This window comes from Cygnus atratus, chromosome 5 (genome assembly GCF_013377495.2).
Source record: "Cygnus atratus isolate AKBS03 ecotype Queensland, Australia chromosome 5, CAtr_DNAZoo_HiC_assembly, whole genome shotgun sequence".
Classification (NCBI taxonomy): domain Eukaryota; kingdom Metazoa; phylum Chordata; class Aves; order Anseriformes; family Anatidae; genus Cygnus; species Cygnus atratus.
The window spans coordinates 24,270,001-24,289,866 of NC_066366.1; the positions used below are offsets into that span (position 1 = coordinate 24,270,001).

At 34.2% G+C, this 19,866-nt stretch overlaps 1 protein-coding gene across 2 annotated transcripts in view; it reads right to left on the reverse strand.

Moving 5' to 3' along the window:
- DPH6 (diphthamine biosynthesis 6) overlaps positions 1-19,866 on the reverse strand; it is a 200,204-nt gene that overhangs the window by 102,617 nt on the left and 77,721 nt on the right. Inside the window, exons 9-12 of one of the 2 annotated variants that reach the window (XM_035552235.2) lie at positions 12,236-12,386; positions 10,997-11,128; positions 7,209-7,338; positions 4,449-4,623 (exon numbers count right to left, since the gene is read on the reverse strand). In XM_035552235.2, coding sequence (XP_035408128.1) covers positions 4,449-4,623; positions 7,209-7,338; positions 10,997-11,128; positions 12,236-12,386 — 588 coding nt within the window. Of the gene's footprint in view, positions 1-4,448; positions 4,624-7,208; positions 7,339-10,996; positions 11,129-12,235; positions 12,387-15,485; positions 15,968-19,866 lie in introns of those variants that run through there. The other variant, XM_035552236.2, reaches the window with a different exon arrangement.

Consider the following 19,866-nt stretch of genomic DNA (forward strand, 5'->3'; position numbering starts at 1 on the left):
AGTCCTAATGAAGTTGAAGTGAAGACAAAAAGCCATAAAAAAAAGCATTTTGTGCAGAACACTGCTTACTATACACTGATGTAATAATTCAATAATTTTCTTTACCAGTAATATATTTTGAACCAGACTGATAGGGTAGCTGTAGTTTTCTTCCTAGCGAGTGGAAAAAAAAACATTTTTCCTCATGCTGACTGCTGCCTCAGATCCTTAGTTACCTCCTCATATTTCAGCTTCTTACAAAGCAATAAGCTTGCATCCAAACCCAAAAAAGTAATTCCAAATTTCCCTTTGAACAGGCTAGTACTCTAAATTCAAATAATCTAACTGCACCAGATAGCCTCATCAGTGATGACTGATTTCATTTCTCAACATAAGTTATCAATAACCAACTTCTATATTTGCATGCCTTCAGGCCCAAAACATAATTACTGATGGAAGCAAAAATTTACAAAAAAAATAAAAAAGAAAGCAGTCCCTAATGTTTCTTTTGAAGGTATCTCATCATTGAAGTGGAACTGTCCAGCTGAAGGCACCTTCCAGTTCTTTGTCCTTCCAGGTATGAAGATGAAGATTTAAAAAACAAACAAAAAATTTTAAACACTTTCCCTTACCCATTATAAGTCTACCACAGTTCCGCTGCCATCAAAAGAGATGTATCAATTTACATCATATAAGAATACATCCTTTTGTCTAGAACCCTCTCTCAAGATTGCAAAAATCAAATAAACAAAAATATGCACAGTATGCACAGTAAGCAATACTCAAAATTTGCTTCACTCCTCTCTACATGGCAGACTTATAAGCTATTGGAATCCCTGGTAAAACAAACCTCCACAAGTAATGAAGACATTGGTGGCTCACGTAAGATCTTTCTGGAATAAAGCGTCTACGATACAGTGAAATCTATGTTTAATCTGCTTTTGCTCATAGTAGCCTGAGATATTCCACATACGGACCTTTTTCATTCTGACATTCCCAGAAGATATAAAATCATAGGCATTTTTTGAGTGTTTAGTTGTATCTACCATATTTCATACAATAGTAGTAGAGATGCCCATATTTAAAAATTGTCCTCAGAAATTTGCAATTCTATGAGTTTCTCATAGAAGTTAAACTGCTTGTATCTAACCAAGTACTCTGTTCAAAACTTGAAAACATACAGTAATGTCTCATAAGGTTAGCACAATGAAATCAGAAGAGAAAACAATCTAGGTTTATTTTCACTCTTCACTTCAGATAGTTTGCATCATATTCATGACAAATCAATCCACCTTAAAAAGACATAAAACGTTGCTGAATCACAAAAAGAAAGATGGGAAGGAGGCAAACAGACAACTATCAGCTGTATGAATGTGAAAATAAAGTATTTTAAAGGGTCGGTTATATCTAAGAATTATACTATGATCTTTTTAATCCCTGATTTGCTAATAAGAATTTTCTGGTATTTGTACATCTTCATCCTTCTTCAGCTGACCTTCTTACAAGGATAACTTATGCATCCCTAAATGCATGGATTCGTTAAAATATGCAATTTGTTTAGTAACAGTTTAGGATGCTTTTGGAAAACTGGAACCAGTAAGATAGTTTAAGCAGCCAGGTAATCTGTCCTGGGGGTACATAATAGACAAAGCTATTTCCAACACCACCTTCTCTTTTTCAAGCCATATGATACAAACTGTGCACTAAGCTGTATTGGACCATTTTCAGTTTCACAGTAATAGAAAGAATGAAGTCTTAGCAGGGAAACATTAGAACTACTGCAAGTATCACTGCCTTTAATCAGACACAAGATTCCTTATTCCTACTATTGTTCCCACAGTACTTATCCTTTCATTTATCATGCCTCGATGATCAGAAAAAAAATAAAAGGAAAAAATAATTTACTGTGAGGAGAATAACCAGAAAAAAGAACCCACATTTGATCAAGTTACAGGGACCTGGACACTGGATTTAGAGTAAGAGTTTATGCTACTAGGATCAGACAGTGTGGAGGAGAAGACAGAGAAAAAAGATGCCCAAAGGATGGCAAAAACTGGAATTTGGCAGCTGTCAGAGGGGAAGAATTGAGGTCATGAGGAAAAGCTAAGAATGTCAATAGACATAGTTGAGTCATATATGCATGTATGTCGTTACATTGGTAAAATATGTCAGCATCAAAACTTATTGTAGAATGAGTACAATTAATTCTATTGTTGCAGTTCTCTTGTTCATTTCCAGATAGAAAAAAACATTTAAGAAATGTTGCCAAAACAAAAAACTATAAGTTCACATATACTTTTAAATTACATTAAATTACTAGCAGAAAATCTGGCAAAAACCCTATCAAGTTTCCATGCATTTGTAGATAAGCATTTGTGGTTAGTATCTCAGTGCTGCACTGGGCTGTTTTTTGTTTGTTTGTTTTTTTATGACCTATGCTTGCAGTTATTAAATGTTCAAAGAATGTAATCACAAAATACGTAATCATGAATAAACTCAGTCTAAATTTCTCACCGCTAACACTGCATCTTTGTGTTTACCTCCTTAACATACAACAGTGCCGTTAGCTTTTGTGAAGATTATAAGGAAGCTGTTTCCATACAAACTATCAATTACAGCTTACTCTTGACACTAATCCACTAGTAAAACAGAATTAAAGCATGTAAATAAAATAATACTACGATAAAAAAGAGTGAGAAGTAAAAATATGAAATATATTTAGTAAAAATACTAAGCTAAGTTTATCAACAACCAGCACAACCTGTGTCCACTGTTGAACAAAGACCTGGATGAAAGCAAACCTCATATCATTGCACATTCCCAGACAGAAAATAGCCTAGAGACTCTGAGGTACTTGTATTAAAAGGATATAATTAGAACACTTTGAAAGTCTGCTTACAAAGTACATCTCCAAGCATGAGGGCAAAAGGACCATACAGTTCTCTATCAGTATCATCTTAAATTCTCCACACAAGTATTGAAAGCATGATGAGAGCAGTGCCAAATGTAAAAAATTAATTCTGCCTAACTGCTATAGTTTCCCAGAGTTATATGTCAGGTCCTGTAAGTGTAACAAAAATTGAAAAAATGCAGATGTCTTCATTCTTCGTAAAACATGGTTAAAATTCACTACTACAGGGTTCTCATAAGGACTGAAAGACTGTAAATAAGACTGACAAAAGCAGCACAGAGTCTTTAATCTCTCATTACCCTGTGAGGTTAGGTTTATAGAAAGACAGTATCTTTCATTACATCAGCTAATATAATTGGAAAATAAAATGCTACCACCAGAAGTCCTAAGCATTTGTTATATAATACTGAAATCAGCCTTTACAGTAGTTCTAATGTAGCTTACATTCCAGATGCTGACATAGACATTGTCAGAGTGTTCTGCAATAACAGAACAGGTGCACCAAGAAAAATATATTGAATTATCTCACTTTTTTCTTTTAAGTCAGTCAGTCATATTGTATCTTTCAACAGTTTATTTCTATTTCTTAGAAACGCTGAGGTTGTTTTTAAAGAATGTTAAACCTAAAAGAGGAAGAATGTCTGATTTTACTATTAATACTTCAAATTGAATTTAAATTCTAATATCATTCTACCACCATTGTTTGGTTTCTGTCAGAAGGACATTATCATGGTAAATATTTTTTTTTTTTTTTTTTTTTTTTTTTACTTTTTGTCCTCAGAGTACTGTTGGGCTGGACATTGTGTCCAGAGGACACAATGTGGACAAGAGGAATATTGGTAAGAAAAGGATATATACAGTTTTTGCAATAGAAAAGGTGAGACTTCATCATCTGTCAAAATGGTACTAGCTGGACAAGTGGATATCTTGGTACCATATTAGTCTGAATAGCAAAAAGCTTTAATTCAAATTTTTGGTCTACTTATCAATGATACTTTACTGCCTCCTTTTCATGATCTTTAAATAGTATGCAATATTCGATTCACTTTATTATTAATTGGAAAAAAATAATAGTTCTTCAACCTCGGTATACTTTCAAACGGTTAAACAGTACCAAGAGCCTCAGTAAGGATTTCACTGAATAGGAATGTTAGGATTAATTTACCAACAAAAAAGTTTGAATTTCTCACTTCAAACGAATTTCAAATATCCTTGGTTGTTGCTTAAGTGTGTTTATATTCTAGTCAGATTATAAAAATGTGTGACAATTATTTGATCTAGTTATAACAAACAACAAAAAGTATGCTGTTCTTGGGATTCTCTGAACAGAAAAATTTAATCTGTCTTGTGATACACATTAGCTTTTTTGTTTTATCAATGAATTTTGAAAATATAGCTTTGAAATATTCATTTTCATTTTTTACAGTAAACAATAATATTTCACTTAAACTGTCATACTTTCTTTCTTTTGCACATTCAGATGGGATGAAAGACTTCATAACTGTACCCATCTCAGTAACAGACATATAGTTCACGTGAAGTAACAAAGATTCCCTACCTTGATGGATTGACTGTAAGGTCCTATACTAGCAGGTGCCCAGTGGGAAATGCTCTGTACATGCAAGACCAGTTTTTCATCACTTAACATGCCATCTGTTGCAATGTCATTGCTATGTGCAAGGCAATCAATGCAAAATAGTACTCCATCAGGTAACAGGGTTTCCACACACACTCTGAAAACACAAGACAATTATATTTTTTTCAGTTTGCTTGCACCAACTTCCAGCATTTATTTTCCATGTTTTTGTTTTTAATTTTAGATATTTTTTTTTCAGAAACATAACACAAAGCTACAGTATCACAGTAACCTGCTAGCTGTTATCTTCTCTCCAAATGATGATCAGTTTCACACCTTCAGCAAGATGATTTGCATCACCAAGGAGAATCTAGTATGATAGCCAGTGGCTCATTCCTGTTTGGTTATTGTTATGATGTGTATCATTTTATTAAGAATATATGAGCTCTGTCATTAAGAAAACTTTGACCACACAACTCTGGGAATGTCAGGTAAATTATGCTAAGCAGCCTTCAGCTTGAGAGTATCCTTGTCATATTCTTATCTCCATACATTTTTCCCTGCATCTTCTTCCAACAATTGGACTAAAGGTTCAGTTTTCTAACAGTAAGCAGTAGTTTATTGTTCCTTTACACCCTCCTTACATGTTATAATACAATACTGAGCGTATTTTTCTGTTTTACTTTAAGTTGTATGACAGATAGACATTTATGATGGCATAGAAAACCTACTTAAGCATTAATTGAGAAAGTTCACTATTGTTTGCTTCAAGGAAGACTGTGTGCCTGGATGGACAGAAAGACAGACAGTCTGCTGCATCTGGCCAGTGAGAAAACGGGGCGGGGGTGGGGGGGGGGGTGGGGGGGGGAATTTGGGGGTGTTGAAAGAAAATAAAGAAAAACGAAAATTGACATTTCAAAGCCAGAAAAATAATTATATTTGCAGTCCATGCATAAAAAGTCATTTAGCTCTCAGCAGGAATCCAACAAAAATTACTTGCTCTCTTTACATATCATATAACATAACCTTACAAAATTCTTCTTGTGTTCTTGTCTTGCTTATTTCTTCCAAGAAAACAATCTTTCTCTCCTCCTCCCCTGTGCAAATACTGTATTTTTTTCTTCATTACCATCATCATAAGCATGGATGAATGGATTTTCTGCTTGGGCTGGTAAATTTTCAAGACAATTTTGCAAATTTAGTGTAGATCCACACCCTTAAGTCTGTGCTTCTAGCATATTGCTTGTGAGAGCTCTCACAATCAGGTCTCTGTGCATAATGCAATGATGCAGCCATGCAAACTGCTGCATAATTCTTCTCTTAGCTAAAATGCAACATAAATCTCTATGTTCTATAAAATAATCATAAAAAGCCATTTCCTGCTGCAACTTCCTAATCTTTCTACCTGTTATTTATGACCTTTCTGAGAAGTCACGGAAAAGTATGTGGCTGACTATGCAAATGTGGAGGCCCAAGACATGCAGCAGAATGAGAAATGAAGGAAGCTAAATCGGGAGAAGGGTAAGTGTCATAAAGAGAACTTAAGATTCTCTTAAGCAGTGGAGATTCATTACCGTGTAGTTAACAGCTGGAACTAGATCCCCCTCTCCTAAGGCACACACAACCAACACACTATTCCTCTGTTATTTGGTAAGCCTGGACTACAATTAGTATTTCAAAGAAGCATATTCCTACTCTCTTTAATCTCTTCTAACACCCAGACAGTACAGACGATTAAGAGAATGTGAATTTATCATGACATACATTACCTTAACAATATATTTGAACTATTGCCACACTACTCTTAAAATTCACATGACTATACTGCACTTTACACTCTGTAATGAAAATATAGTATTTATTATTTTACATTAGAAAATTGCTAAACTGTTGATTTTAAAAATATGAGCAAGACATGAGATTTGACTTGACAGTTGACCCTGCTTTGGGGAGTGGGTTAGACTAGGTGACCTCCAGAGGATCCTTCCAAACTGTATTAATCTATGCTTCATTAAAGACTTGCATGATAGGGCAGAGCATAGTCTCAGCAAGTTTGCAAATGATACAAAACAGAGGAGTGGCTGTTTTGCACCAGAGGGTCATGCTGCCATTCAGAGAGATATGGACCGGCTGGAGAAATGAGCTGACAGGACCCTCAGGCACCTCAACAAGAAGTGCAAAATCCAGCACCTGGGGAAGAACAACCCCAGGCACACCTGTGCATGCTGGTGACTGCCCAGCTGGAAAGCAGAAAAGGACCTGTGGGGGTCCTGGTGCACTGCAAGATAAACGTAAGCCAGCAATGGGCCCTTGTGGCAGAGGGCTGCTTGATATCCTGGGCTACATTAGGATGCTGCATTGCCAGCAGATGAGGGATGCAAAAAAACAAACAAACAAACAAAAAAAACAACAACACACTAATACAACCCCACCAAGACAAAAGACCTGTCAACTCAACCTAGTAACAAAAGAGAACGGAAAACTTCCAATACATGCATTACTTTTCTGTAAGGCGATATAGGGGGCATTTATAAACCTTATGGAAAATATGAAGGCAAGAATTTCCAAACCTAGTGCTTTTGACTTTAGCACTTGTGATGTGATTACTCCAAAAGGCAGCAGAAGTGTACTTCCAAGTCTGTGAGACACAAATATTTGTACAAAAGTTTCATAAATGTGCTAACAATAATACAGCATATTGCAGTGTATCATAAATATATTATAACAGTAGTCTAATCCTACCTTGCTGGTGGACACAAATCAAATTCTGTCACATAAATTGAATTTATAACATTGAAATCTTTCATGCTCTTCACATACAGATGAACCAAAATAATATCCTTTAGTTTCAATCCCACTGAAGTCATATTAGCTGCAAGACAAAAACAACATAGATGTTAAAAATGAAATATTTTAAATGTGTGTAGAAAGACTACACAGGCAACCTGTGTTTGTCAACAAAACAAATCGGTAATAACTAGTTGTCTAAACGTCCCTGAAGGCTTTGCAACACACTACCTCACATAATACCCAATTTTTCATGAAATTCTCTCACATTAATTTTTTAAATATGCAAACATAGATCACAAATAAATTCTATCCACACAGAGGTGAATTCTTAGCCCAAAAAACATATCATGCATTAATGCATATAGGTATACTATATTCCTAATTTTTTGTATCCCTATGTTTTATCTTTTTCTTTTTTTTCCCCATTGTTTTTGTTTTGTTTTTCAGACTACAACAGCTAGTAACCTATGAAGGACTTTGAATCACAAAGGTACAAAACTGGAAGGGACAATAAGAGGTCCTTTAGTCCATCATCCTCTTCAAAGAAAAGATCAAATATTTATATGATTATTCCAGAGTGATGCTTGCCTAAGCTGTTTTAAAAGGAAAACAACACTGCAGTAATAACCTCTGCATAAACAAAGAGTTATAAATGGCAAGACAGACAACAGGAAACAGAAGTGGCCACAGGAGAAATGAAGGAATGGTAAGAGCACAGAAAAGCTCAAGCACATACAGTTAAAGAAAAGATCCTGGGAAGTCAAAATCATTTGAATGTGCGTGCATAGAAGCTTCCAGTCATAGCACTTTAGGAGAATGTATTACTCTTACATAGTCAATACCATAAAAAGGTATGTGGATCAGCTCTGCAGTGTGGACTTTTCATAACTCATGAGCAATAGAAACAAAATGAAGACCTAAGTCTTCTCTGAAAGAAGTGAAGAGATATAGAAGATATAATAGCAGTGACCCTACTTAAATGAGCTATGTAAAGCTCTTCTCACTGTAGCTTTGGGGATCTTGTTCTTTAATGCTTTAAATACAGTTCAAGAGTTGGCATGCTTCCATGAAGGTTGATGTGGTCACACCAGTACTGGGTTTTACGCTAAATGTCTCAGCTTTATTTAGTCAAACCGCTATTAGTGATAGCGATCTGAAGAGGGGAATTCTCACTGACAGAAGAATACAGTCCCCACTAAGTGATACAAGAGATTATAAAGCAATTGACATAGAACTCCTATGAAATCAAGAGACATCTCCAGAAATAAACAGCTGAGAAATTAACACACAGTGATAATTCTGTTCAGAAATATAAATGGTTTTGGTTGGAAAAGACCTTAAAGATCATCTAATTCTGGATTTAAAATTAAATGTATTTGAAAATTGCCTGATAGCAACCACGATGTCAATACCAGCTATTATTTCATCACTCAAGGAGAAGATAACATTTTTAAAATTTCCAGACAGCATTTTAGTCAAGAAAAGTTTGGGTCTGCAGCATTATCTGAAGTATTTGGCAGAAAAAAAGTATAACTTTAAAATGCAGAAGCCAACAAACTGTAATTTGTGAAACTGTAAAAGTATAAGAGCAAGTTGAAGGCAAAGAGATTTTGATAAATTCATAATTTTTAGCTTTATAAAAAAAATCTTCTTAAAGTAAAAGTACAATCCCCATTTTTTCCTGCATGAATTAGAGGAATGATGGGAAATAATCTCTCCCTAGCTTGTAAGCAGAATAAAATTTACCTACCAAAGCACTGTATCAAGTATAAAAGCATAAATGATAAACCAGCTACAAACCCACCACTTGGGTTCTTAACAGTATGTTCTTCTTCCTAAGGAGAGGGCTATTATACAGTACATTTCCATGATACACCAGGAAATCATACAGCCTTTCTTGAACTTTAAACTATTTGATTCATCGTTCCAAATTATTTATAAAATGCAATCAGGTGAGACATTCTTACACTGAACTTCTGACACACACACAAAAACAAACAAAGAAACACAACAAAACCACTGGCCAAAGTACAGCTTAATTTTTTTCTTACTAAGTTATCCGGATCCTTAGGTTGAGAGCTGCAAAAGACGATATCAATACACTATAGCAAGTAGCATTCTAGACTAAATTTTCATGTAATAAAAATCTATGTAGTTCCAGAGAAGCCTATGAAGCTTTGCCATGGTACAACTGGACCAGAGCTGCTTTATATGTAAAGCACTGCAATCTTTGTCATCTTCTGATCACATCTAAATGAACGTTTTAAAAAATAGTTTAAGAAAATAAATGTAAACAGTATTGTCTTCATGGAAGAATTCTATCCACTTTACAGAACAATTGTGTGTTTCATAATGTCCAGTAATAAATTTCCATTTCTGCATCCTTTAGGCAGCACTTATCCTCTTTAGAGATTTTAAAATCAGTTAACCCTGTAAAGAGAAGGTTAAAAGGACTGTCTGTTCCATTTTTATAGTATAAAGGACTGAACTCCTATATAGATCAAAAGTATGAATTCAGACAAAGCTTTGTGCATATCTGCAGATCAGTTAAGTTCTCAAAAACAGCTTCTTTTGCCATTACAGAACCTTAATTCATCCAGTCTTCCACATCCTCTTCCAAAAAGAAGATAACCAGAAAGGAAATGTGAGAAATGACATTTCCTACCAAGAATTTTCCTACCAAGAATTACATGAAAAATTACTATTTTTTCCTGACTATAATACAACCAATGCAAGTAATTTGCTGGAAGCAGCAGGCCACTGAACTAGTCACAATCAGTTCTTCTTTTGATAGATGCTATAGTAAAAATATATAATATTTTACTGGCAGATCTCCATTCAAATATAATGAGAACAAAAACATTACACAACCCTTTCACTTCAATTTACAAATAGTGCCAGTAAGATTTACACTAAATACTGCTGCCTTTTACTAAAAGTTTAATCACACCTACCTGTCTGACTTCCAAGCAACTAAAACCCAGCGTAAGAGCCTTTGAGAAAGTACAACTTCTTCTGAAAAATGTTGAAGGTTTCTTTCTTATCCTATATTCAATCATGAAATCAGCTGCACACGTCAAAAATAAAACTTTAGAGGACTATACCTCATGAGACTTTGTGAGCAAGAATATGAGACTACCTATTTGCATAATAAGAATTATTTCCATTTTGATGAATGAAAACAAGCCTGTAAAATATGCTTTATTTAAAGTTTAGAATGAAAAAAAAAAGTGAATATTTGTCCTGCAAGCAGAGGATAGTAAGGAATCTGGATTTCATGATTCCCAAGAAAGCAATTTCTCCTTTGCATTAAGAATATAAATAAGATTTACTACTACTGACCTAATCCTAGATGCCAAAATGTTCAACAGCTTTCTAGAAAACTTAATTTAAAATTATGGTAGCTACAAAAGTGCTTTAGCAAGTAGACAGCATCCATAGCACACATGCACTCTCACACATAGTATATATTGCAAGAAAGCTATAAAGCAAGCTATAAATCAAGTAAGCACTATGGAAATAGCGTCACAGTGATATGATCACTACTATGGCTTTCCAGGATCTTCAAAAGCCAGTCAAATTATGATGTGTTCAGTATTAAAGCCAACAATGATTCCAATCAAACACTAAATGAGGTGGCAAACTGACAACCACACCATTTAAAGTTACAAAAACATATGACAATACATATTTTAAGAAGTACTATTAACAGCAGATAATGGATTAAATGAAAAAAGTACCTTGGAGAGAAGAAAAAGCTTCCCTTGCTGCCTCTTGTGTGGTTTTGCCTTTTGATGGAAGAAAATGTGCAGTGATACCTGAAAACCACTGGTAACCATTCATGGATTTTCCTGAGCTTCCAAATGTCTTAGCTATGTGAAATGAAGTACAGAACTATGATTACAAAGATGAAAGATGTCAGATTAACCAAGAATCTATTTTAAATTGTGATGAAGAACTCCTACAGAAAAAAAAAAAAACCAACAAACCAAACAGACAAAAAAACAAAAACCTCAGAATGTTAAAAGATCTTCAAAACTTATATACAGAAACATAGGTATAAAACAACTATTAAAAGTAAATGTGCTGATATCAAAGCTTCCAAATGGTACTTGTCAAACCAAGTGGTACTTCTCCAACACTGCCTTCAGAAAATGTGCTTAGAAGTAGCATTTAGCTGAAAATGTCAGTACTTCTCTCCTCCTTCCCTTCTCCCTCCTCAAACTTTTACAAATTTTCTACGTGTTCTGTGACAGAAATGTCACAAGAAATTGTATTGAAAAGCTACATTTTTCAAAAGTATCCAAGTGACACAGAAACAGCTTATCGAAGTTACCTGCCAAATTTTAACAGAAGTTAAATGTTTAACATGGTTCTGATAATCTTAGCAAATGCTTCCCCCCCCACATCAAACAACCCATCAGGAATTTATCTACATTCATGTGCCTAAACACCATTCAATAACAAACACTGTTACACTATGAAACTTAATTTTCAGGAAGAGTTTACTATTCTTTGGATTTAGAGTAACAGTGATGCTGCGGTACTTCAATGAGTTACCCATCTATGAACTCAAGTTTTTCTCGCATTAGTCACCTCATGTTTCAGGTAATGCTAGTATCAGGCATATGATTTATTACTGCAGCTCAGCTAAGAGACAGTAGCTTGTTAGGGTGCTAAACGTGATCACGCACATACCCCTGAGGCTGCTTTTACAAATGGGACAGACTCGCAGCATGCAAGCAAGTCAGATGGTTGCCTTTTATAGATCATTTTAGAGTTTGCTTTTCTACTTTCAATTTAAAACTGCAGAGTTGGGGTACAGGTGTTGGAATGACCTTCTAAATAAAGCTCATTCCCTCCACTGTAACGACTGATTATATTACAATAATTTCATTCAAGCAAACAGAACACAATAAAGTTTTTTAAACATAAAGTATTCAATATTACTTTTCTAATTAAAGTTGTGTAAGACTCACTGAAATCCAAAGAATTATGCTTCAAAGACTTCCAGATGATTGGAATGATTTTCTGTGGTTCCTCCACTTCTGATGAAGGTAAAATGTCTCCATCATTGCAGGTTATGTCACAAGAACAGCTACTGACCTTAAACATATCTGAAGACTCCCCCTGCTCGAGACAAACATTATAAAATAACCAAGTAAAGAGCTTGCCAAGCTGTGTGAAATTATCAGATTTCACTGTTCAAATTTTCAATTTTGATTGCAAAAAATACTACAGCTCCACGTGTACCTAAGCTTAGAATATTATTCATGGTAGAACAGCAACAGGATTTCCCACTATTTAGAATGCTAAATTAGCAAAATACAATAAACTCATGTTGACACACCATATGGGATCAAAACGCAGCCTTAGTAAATAAGAGCAATGGATATGAGAACTGATAAGACTTAAGATAAGAGAATAATATTATAATGAAGAAACGTTATTCCACAATTGTGCAGGACAGCTATCTTTTCAAAAAAAAAAAAAAAGAAAACAGATAAATTAAGTGCAAAAAGGAACACAAATATAAAAGTAACAATTTGATAATTAACAATATAAATAAATACTTCAAAAAAGTGAAAAAGACTAGCAAGAACAGTTTTAAAACCTTGCTAAATCTTGAGTAAATGCAGCAACTAAGTCTTGCTCCATTCACCTCAAGGAAAGAGTATCCTTTCCATCAAACTCAACACATTTTGGGATGCTCAGAATTTTGAAACACAGAGAACAACATTTTCCAAGATTTATACACTGGGGGCAATTCACTGATTTTCCAAGGCAGCCTAATCTGCAGAGTAAGTTGATGTTGGGGTCACTAGCTTGGCAAACACTACTTTTCTTAATCTAAAAGCAATATAAATTATGACAGAATTTGTCCATGAACCTTAATCAGACATCAATTCATGCTGCAGCTCCAGATTCTATTAATAATTTCTGCTCAGAGGTCTTAAATTTCATATAGTATCTGAAATATGTATTTTATTGCAGGCTTCTTAAATACTGAATTCACAAAATGGTGATAAAGCCAAATAAAGAAAGACAAAAAGGTGACAATACATGAGGCTTTCAGAAGTCCTTAAATATAGATTAGAAATTGTTGAATATTATTTTACTTCACAAGTTAATGTACTGTATATGGAATTTCCATTAAAAATCTCTATGAAATAGAATTATACAGTGAGGCACTCATACGTGTATAAATTACATGAAGTAAGGTCACCTGAAAATTGGCCCTCTGCATTCTCTGTTTTTTGCATAAAATCTCCATAAGATCTCATGGAGACATCAAACAATGGGGTATGTTACAAATTACTAATCAATTCTGAATACAGAAGTTTTCAGAAAAAAATCATTTACATTTTATTGTATTTTTTCTTTCCTTTGAAAAATAAAACATTTAAACTTTAAAAGTTTCCTGTTAAAATTAAGAAAAAAAACAACAGTTAAAAAAAAAGGCAGAAACTCATAGCATGAATTAGAAGTCCGATGAGAGTTCTACATTTACATTGACGTTTGACTTCACTGGAGAGAGAAAGGATCCAGTTAAGTGAAAGCAGGGTATTTGGAAATTCTCAAAACATTAAGTTACAAAAAGGTAATTTCCTAGGAAACTCAGTTCTGCTGCCTCTAGAAGGGCTCGAGGAGAGTTTTTAAGCACTGTAAACACTAAAACTATGCTCTAAGAGGGGCTGATGTTCTTTGATTGGACTTCATTTTATTCGTTCCTCTTACGCATCAAAGTCAAGGCAATAATCAACTTTATGTGAATCAATTGTACATGAGAGGTTAAAAGAAGTCAACTAAATGTAACATAATAGCACAAATGAAAACTGCAATTTAGCACAAACACTATGTGTATTCCAACATTACAATATACGAGCATCCAACAGCTTCTATACCATTTCCCGCTCATTGAATTACACCTTTGACTACTGTCAGTTGATGTATTTTGCCATTAACCAGATGGCCACATGAGAGCCCCAGCCCTTCAGGTAGAAAATAAAGAAGTGGGAAGATAAATCTGGAATTGAAATAGATCTCCAGTTGGATTATTCCACAACAACCAAGATAAAGAAAAAAAATAAATGTTTACAAGATGACCCTTTATAGAGATATCCAGGCTGTACAGTGGCATGAAGTGCAAGAAGTGCTACCATTTCCTTCTTGCAAATGGCCGTTTTATTGAATTAGTTGCTTTCAACATTAATGTTCATCATAAAAATCACAGACGCATTTAGTTTGGAAAAGATCTCTAAGATCACCTATTCCTGTTAACCTAGCACTGCCAAATCCACTATTAAACCACATCACTAAGCTCTGCATCTACATGTTTCCTGATACTGTTCCAATAGTGAGCCTGTTCCAATACTTCACAACCCTTCCAGTGAAGAAATTTTTTGTAATATCCAACCTAAACCTCTCCTAGTGCAACTTAAGGCTATTTTCCTCTTGTCTTATCACTTGGTGCTTGGTAGAATAGACCGATCCTCACCTTGCTATACCTCCTTTAACATACTTGTAGAATGAGATAAGGTTTCCCAAACCTCCTTTTGTCCAGGCTAAACAACCTCAGCTCCCTCAAATGCTCCTCATAAGACTTGTTCTCCAGACCCTTCACCAGCTTCATTGCTCATGAAACAAAAAATTAGCATGGAACATGGACATTCAAAAGGTACTGATATAATATACTGAGTTTGCATCTCTTGGTCCTAACCTGTGAGTAATGATACTATCACAATATTGTATTGTTTTTTGTTCTTGTTTATTTTAAATAAGACACCTGGGTTTTAACTTCAGTATGGTATAACAAACCATTATGAGGGTAAAAACATGGTGACTGGAAAGGGAGAAAGAAGTTCCAGCTTGACAATATGACAGTCACTTTGATTCAAGCTTTACATAAGTACCTTCTGAGAAATCTAGAGGTAGACATCTTGTATAAATACTATTAGAGACCTGTAACTTCTCTCCATTCCCTAATCTCAAGGACCGAATTCATGACACTACACCACTGAATGTGAAAAAAGCACCTATTCCATTTTAATGCCATCTGTGAAGATAGTTTTCAACCATGTCTCTAAACATCTTTTCTATAAATGTGCTTCATAAAAAATTCATGAGTATGTAGTAAGACTCACAGATTTTATCACAACTGGTTTGGTGCAACCTACAGAACTCCTGTGTAGCTTTGTACTTTGTTAATGTTACATATAACCCAAATGCATGCCACATTAAATTCTCATATAATCCATTCGCATCTGTTTTTCCTAAATATGTCAATATTTTGTAAGTTGGGAAACTTATATTAATATTGCTTCACAGATACATATAACATAATTATATATCTGTGTTTATTCATTTACACAAACAGCTGGTCGGTTGGAAAATTTTTGGAAATTACTGAGAAGTACTAGAAATTCTATAAGGGTTCTCATAAACCAAAGACTATAAAAATAATTATAGACTACAGTCCATTTCAATGGCTATGATACATCACAATGATTCATTCAAGGCCAATGCCCACAATGCTCCAAAAACATAGGTAATCAATCACATTCAACAGCAGCACAGGTGTAGGCTTCAGCAGAAGTATTAGGTGTGGAACCTGGCACTAGAAGAACAGGCTCAATGCCAGCATAAGTAGAGCTGCCAGACTCCATTTAGTAGCTATATTCAAATCTCATACAAATGTTGGTCTTCCATTCCTGTCGACAGAGAAAATAATCTAAGAATGTAAAACTAAAAGTTACAGACTGTCACAAATAGACCAACTTTCCCTGAATAATATTCTCATCTTTTTAAAAACAAAAAAGAAATCAAGCTTGCTATAATGACATTTTAATTAAATCTTACAGAACCTATTTTACCACATAACATTTTCATGTTACTTCACAGAAGCAGTATATTTTCCCATTTGTTACACTGTTTCTCCCACACCCACTGTACATTGTGATACCAACCTAATTCTGGATCAGAGCCTGCATGCATGCATATGCTTAACTATATTCACATAACTCATGTCATTGATGTAAGCACGCTCGGAATGAAGTTAAGCAAATGCACAAGCGTTCCAAGATCCAAATTCTCCTGTTGAAAAAGCCTGGGAGCTAGGACTTTGACTGATACAGCTGAAATTCCATGTAGTGGTCTTTTATGAAAACAACAGATTGCCATCTTAAAAAGCTTATATTCGCCACCATAGAAACTGGTATAAAAACCTATCACAACAAAATTCCAAAACTGATAGTTTCCCACTGAGCAGCAATGAGCACATAGTGTGGCAGAGAGCTCACGAGACATAAGGGAAGACTCTTTATTCTTCACGGTTTACCTTGACAACATAACTCCTTAGAATAAATATAATGAGGGAGACCACATACATCTCTTTGCAGTATTTCAAGTACAGTATACAGACACACAGGACAGAAAGTCCTACACTATGAAAGACTTTAAAATAAACTACCTTCATTATGAAAAGAGAAAAAAAAAATCTCCCTTTTCAGAAAACTGGACTGAATCTGCAATCAAATGGAGTAGGAAAGAAAATCCTTTATTCATTTTTGAAATAAGTCACTGTACAATGAAAAGAATTCTGCAGTTATTTCTTACAAAGTTTACAAAAGTATTTGTAACAAACAAACTGGAGTTACCCATATTTTTACCATGCAGAAAGGAAATTAAAGGTTACCAGGTAGAAATAACATTCAATGATGACAAGGTATTTAAAAAAAAAAATGCCACCAACAAAACATGTTTTGCAACTTGAAATTTCCTCCTGCACCCTTTAACATCACTTACGAAGTCTAATTCTTAAAGCTAAAGTCCTAGATGGAGAGTGATTAAAACAATTCAGGCTAGAAGAAACTGGACAGAAACAGGTTACAAAGTGAAATCAAATCTAACCTGCAGGATCACACACTCCTTTAGTACAAAAGGCATGTAAATATCTCCCAAGTACCTTTTCTAATATTTTAAAAATCATCTCCAAATTAACCTGTGAAATTGATTTGCTGACAGGGACATAACTGCTTGCAATTCTGAAATGTGTTACACCCAAACATGCCAAGATGTTTTACGAACAGGAAAATAAATGAGCCTTGCAATATCAGTTTATGGTAGGTAAATACAATGCAATATTGTGAATTAGTAATACTACTACAAGAAAGTACAGCATCAGATATGATTATCTGTTGCAGACGAATAGGCTCCTTTCCTTGTGCCAAGTGTAGCAAGAAAGCTACATGGCTCCCTCTCATTCTGGACTATCCCTAACCTAAGGAACTGCAGTTTTACAGCTTGTATTGTTTGATGTATCTGTCTTTCTACCCATTGGGACTCAGGGAACAGAGCATTCATTATTAAATGTGGGCAAGAGCAAATCTTAGAACATGAATGATAGCTAATATGTTCACTACTGGTATCAGAAGTATGCTCAGAAATAATTATCAAATCAGCAGAAGCTCCAGCAGCTTTCATTTCTGTTTCCGATTATTTAAAAGCCAATACAGCTAAACACAGTAACAGAACAGTATAATATGGGGAAAATACAAATGTTTTGCAAGTTAATTTTGCTGGCAATGTAAAATGAAAAAAAAATAATTGTTGCACTTTTATACAGTTATATTTTACCTTAATTGGAAATATAAAAATTAAATGTGTATTGAATACAAAAGCTGATACATTTGATTTAAAAAATACTGGAAAATGCTTCAGAAATTGCTTCCCACTCAGCAAAAAACATCTTACAATTTAAATGTGCAAAAGTCACAGTCATACTCGCCAAGTAAAATAGCAATGAAACTAGATATGTGTATTATGTATATCACAGCAGTGACCTTGTTTTTTTACAATGAAGTAAATGAGGCAACCATGAATTTTCAGCATGAGTGTTTTATTTGCACTATTTATTCTCAATGTTTTTGAAGAATACCTATGAAAAAAGTTTTCTTATGCCATTTTTTTTTTTTAACCAAACTTTTAATAATGTTCTAGTAATAAAATCATACATTTGATTATCTCTTTAGTCTTTTCTGTATCACTAATAATGAAAGAAAGAAGGAGGCATAAAAAGAGACCTTGAATTATTATGCAAAAATACATCTTGAAGTTGCACAGTAATGTATTAAACCAGAACAGCGAGTAAAATGTTATTTCCCCCCAGGCACAAGGGCTCATTTTGCTGCCAGAAACAATCTAAAACAAATTTCTACCCAGGCTTTGTAGTTAAACATGAAGAGATTTATCTGAAGAAAATGCATTATAGAGGAGGAAAGACAGCAGAGACTAAGGTACACTAGCTATAATTGCATAATCATTATAAAGTAAATTTAAAGAATGTAAAACTAACACTTGTAGAACATAACTAAGAATAAAAGTTAGAAATAGAATAGAATAAAAGTTAAAAATATGTATATATCAGTTGGAATGATAACAAAACTGATATCATAATACTTATTAGAATTACACATCACTGTGCAGACTATTAATGGTTTCTACAAAGAGCTTATATAAATGGCCACTTTTATACACTGCTCATAATGGAGTATTTTGCCCAATTTTCAGTAATCCCTTAAAAGCCAGAAACGAAAATTAATTCTCCTCCTAAAATAGAGTTTTTTCCCTGCAGTGATTTGTTATTGACTTTCAAGTGCTGAATTACTAACTGATATTTTTTTCATAGAACTTGTAAGCACAAAATAGTGAGAAAAAGTACAGTGCTACAGGCCTACAGTGCTACATTTTTGAAGGCCTCTCTATCATTACTTAGTTAAACTGTGCTAACTTCGTAACATGCTATGCTCTGAAAGATTGACTGGTTCTCCATATTCATAGTTTCTTGAAAACCCAGCTTATTTTATCATGACATAAAATAAATTAATCTATAGTCAAAACTTTCTAATGCTTTTCCTTGTGAGACAACCATGGCATAAAACAGACTATTTTCCTTTTAACTCTACAAGACATTAGTTTATATACCAAAATCCAGGGCATGCCTCTGTAAACCTTACCTCTTAGGGAATGTGACAGCTTTGTCTACAATGAATTTGAAATATGATTTACTACAATGCTACTTGAAACTGTGAGCATTTAACCAAATTTAAAACATCTACATAAGAAGGAGAAAACAGCTTCTGAACAGATAAAAGTAAAATCTTGATTCTCATATAAAATGTTATGCATTTTAATATGACTTTTACCTGATTTATATAAAGCTTTGTGTTTTTCATTTTCCCTAGCCTGTCACATTGCTGAGATGTATGGTGTATGTTAGCATCAAGTTTGCCATGAGCAATAAAGTCAGTGCCCTCAAAGAAATATTAATATATTATCACTAGTCCCCACCATACCCCCACCACCAATTTTCTCTTATTCAGACTATATGAGTTTGCCTCACATAGTTAGTTAACATCCACGCTCTCCTACACGAATATTTTAAAGAAATCACAAACTAGATGGACAGGGTGAAATACAATTTACTTTCCGTGGCAAGAATGAGGTCATCATGAAAAAAAAATTAATAACACAGATATTGTATCTGTTTGGAAAGATTTAAAAAAAGAGGTAAAAAGTGTATAAGATATTGAAAAAAAAATAAGAAAATGTA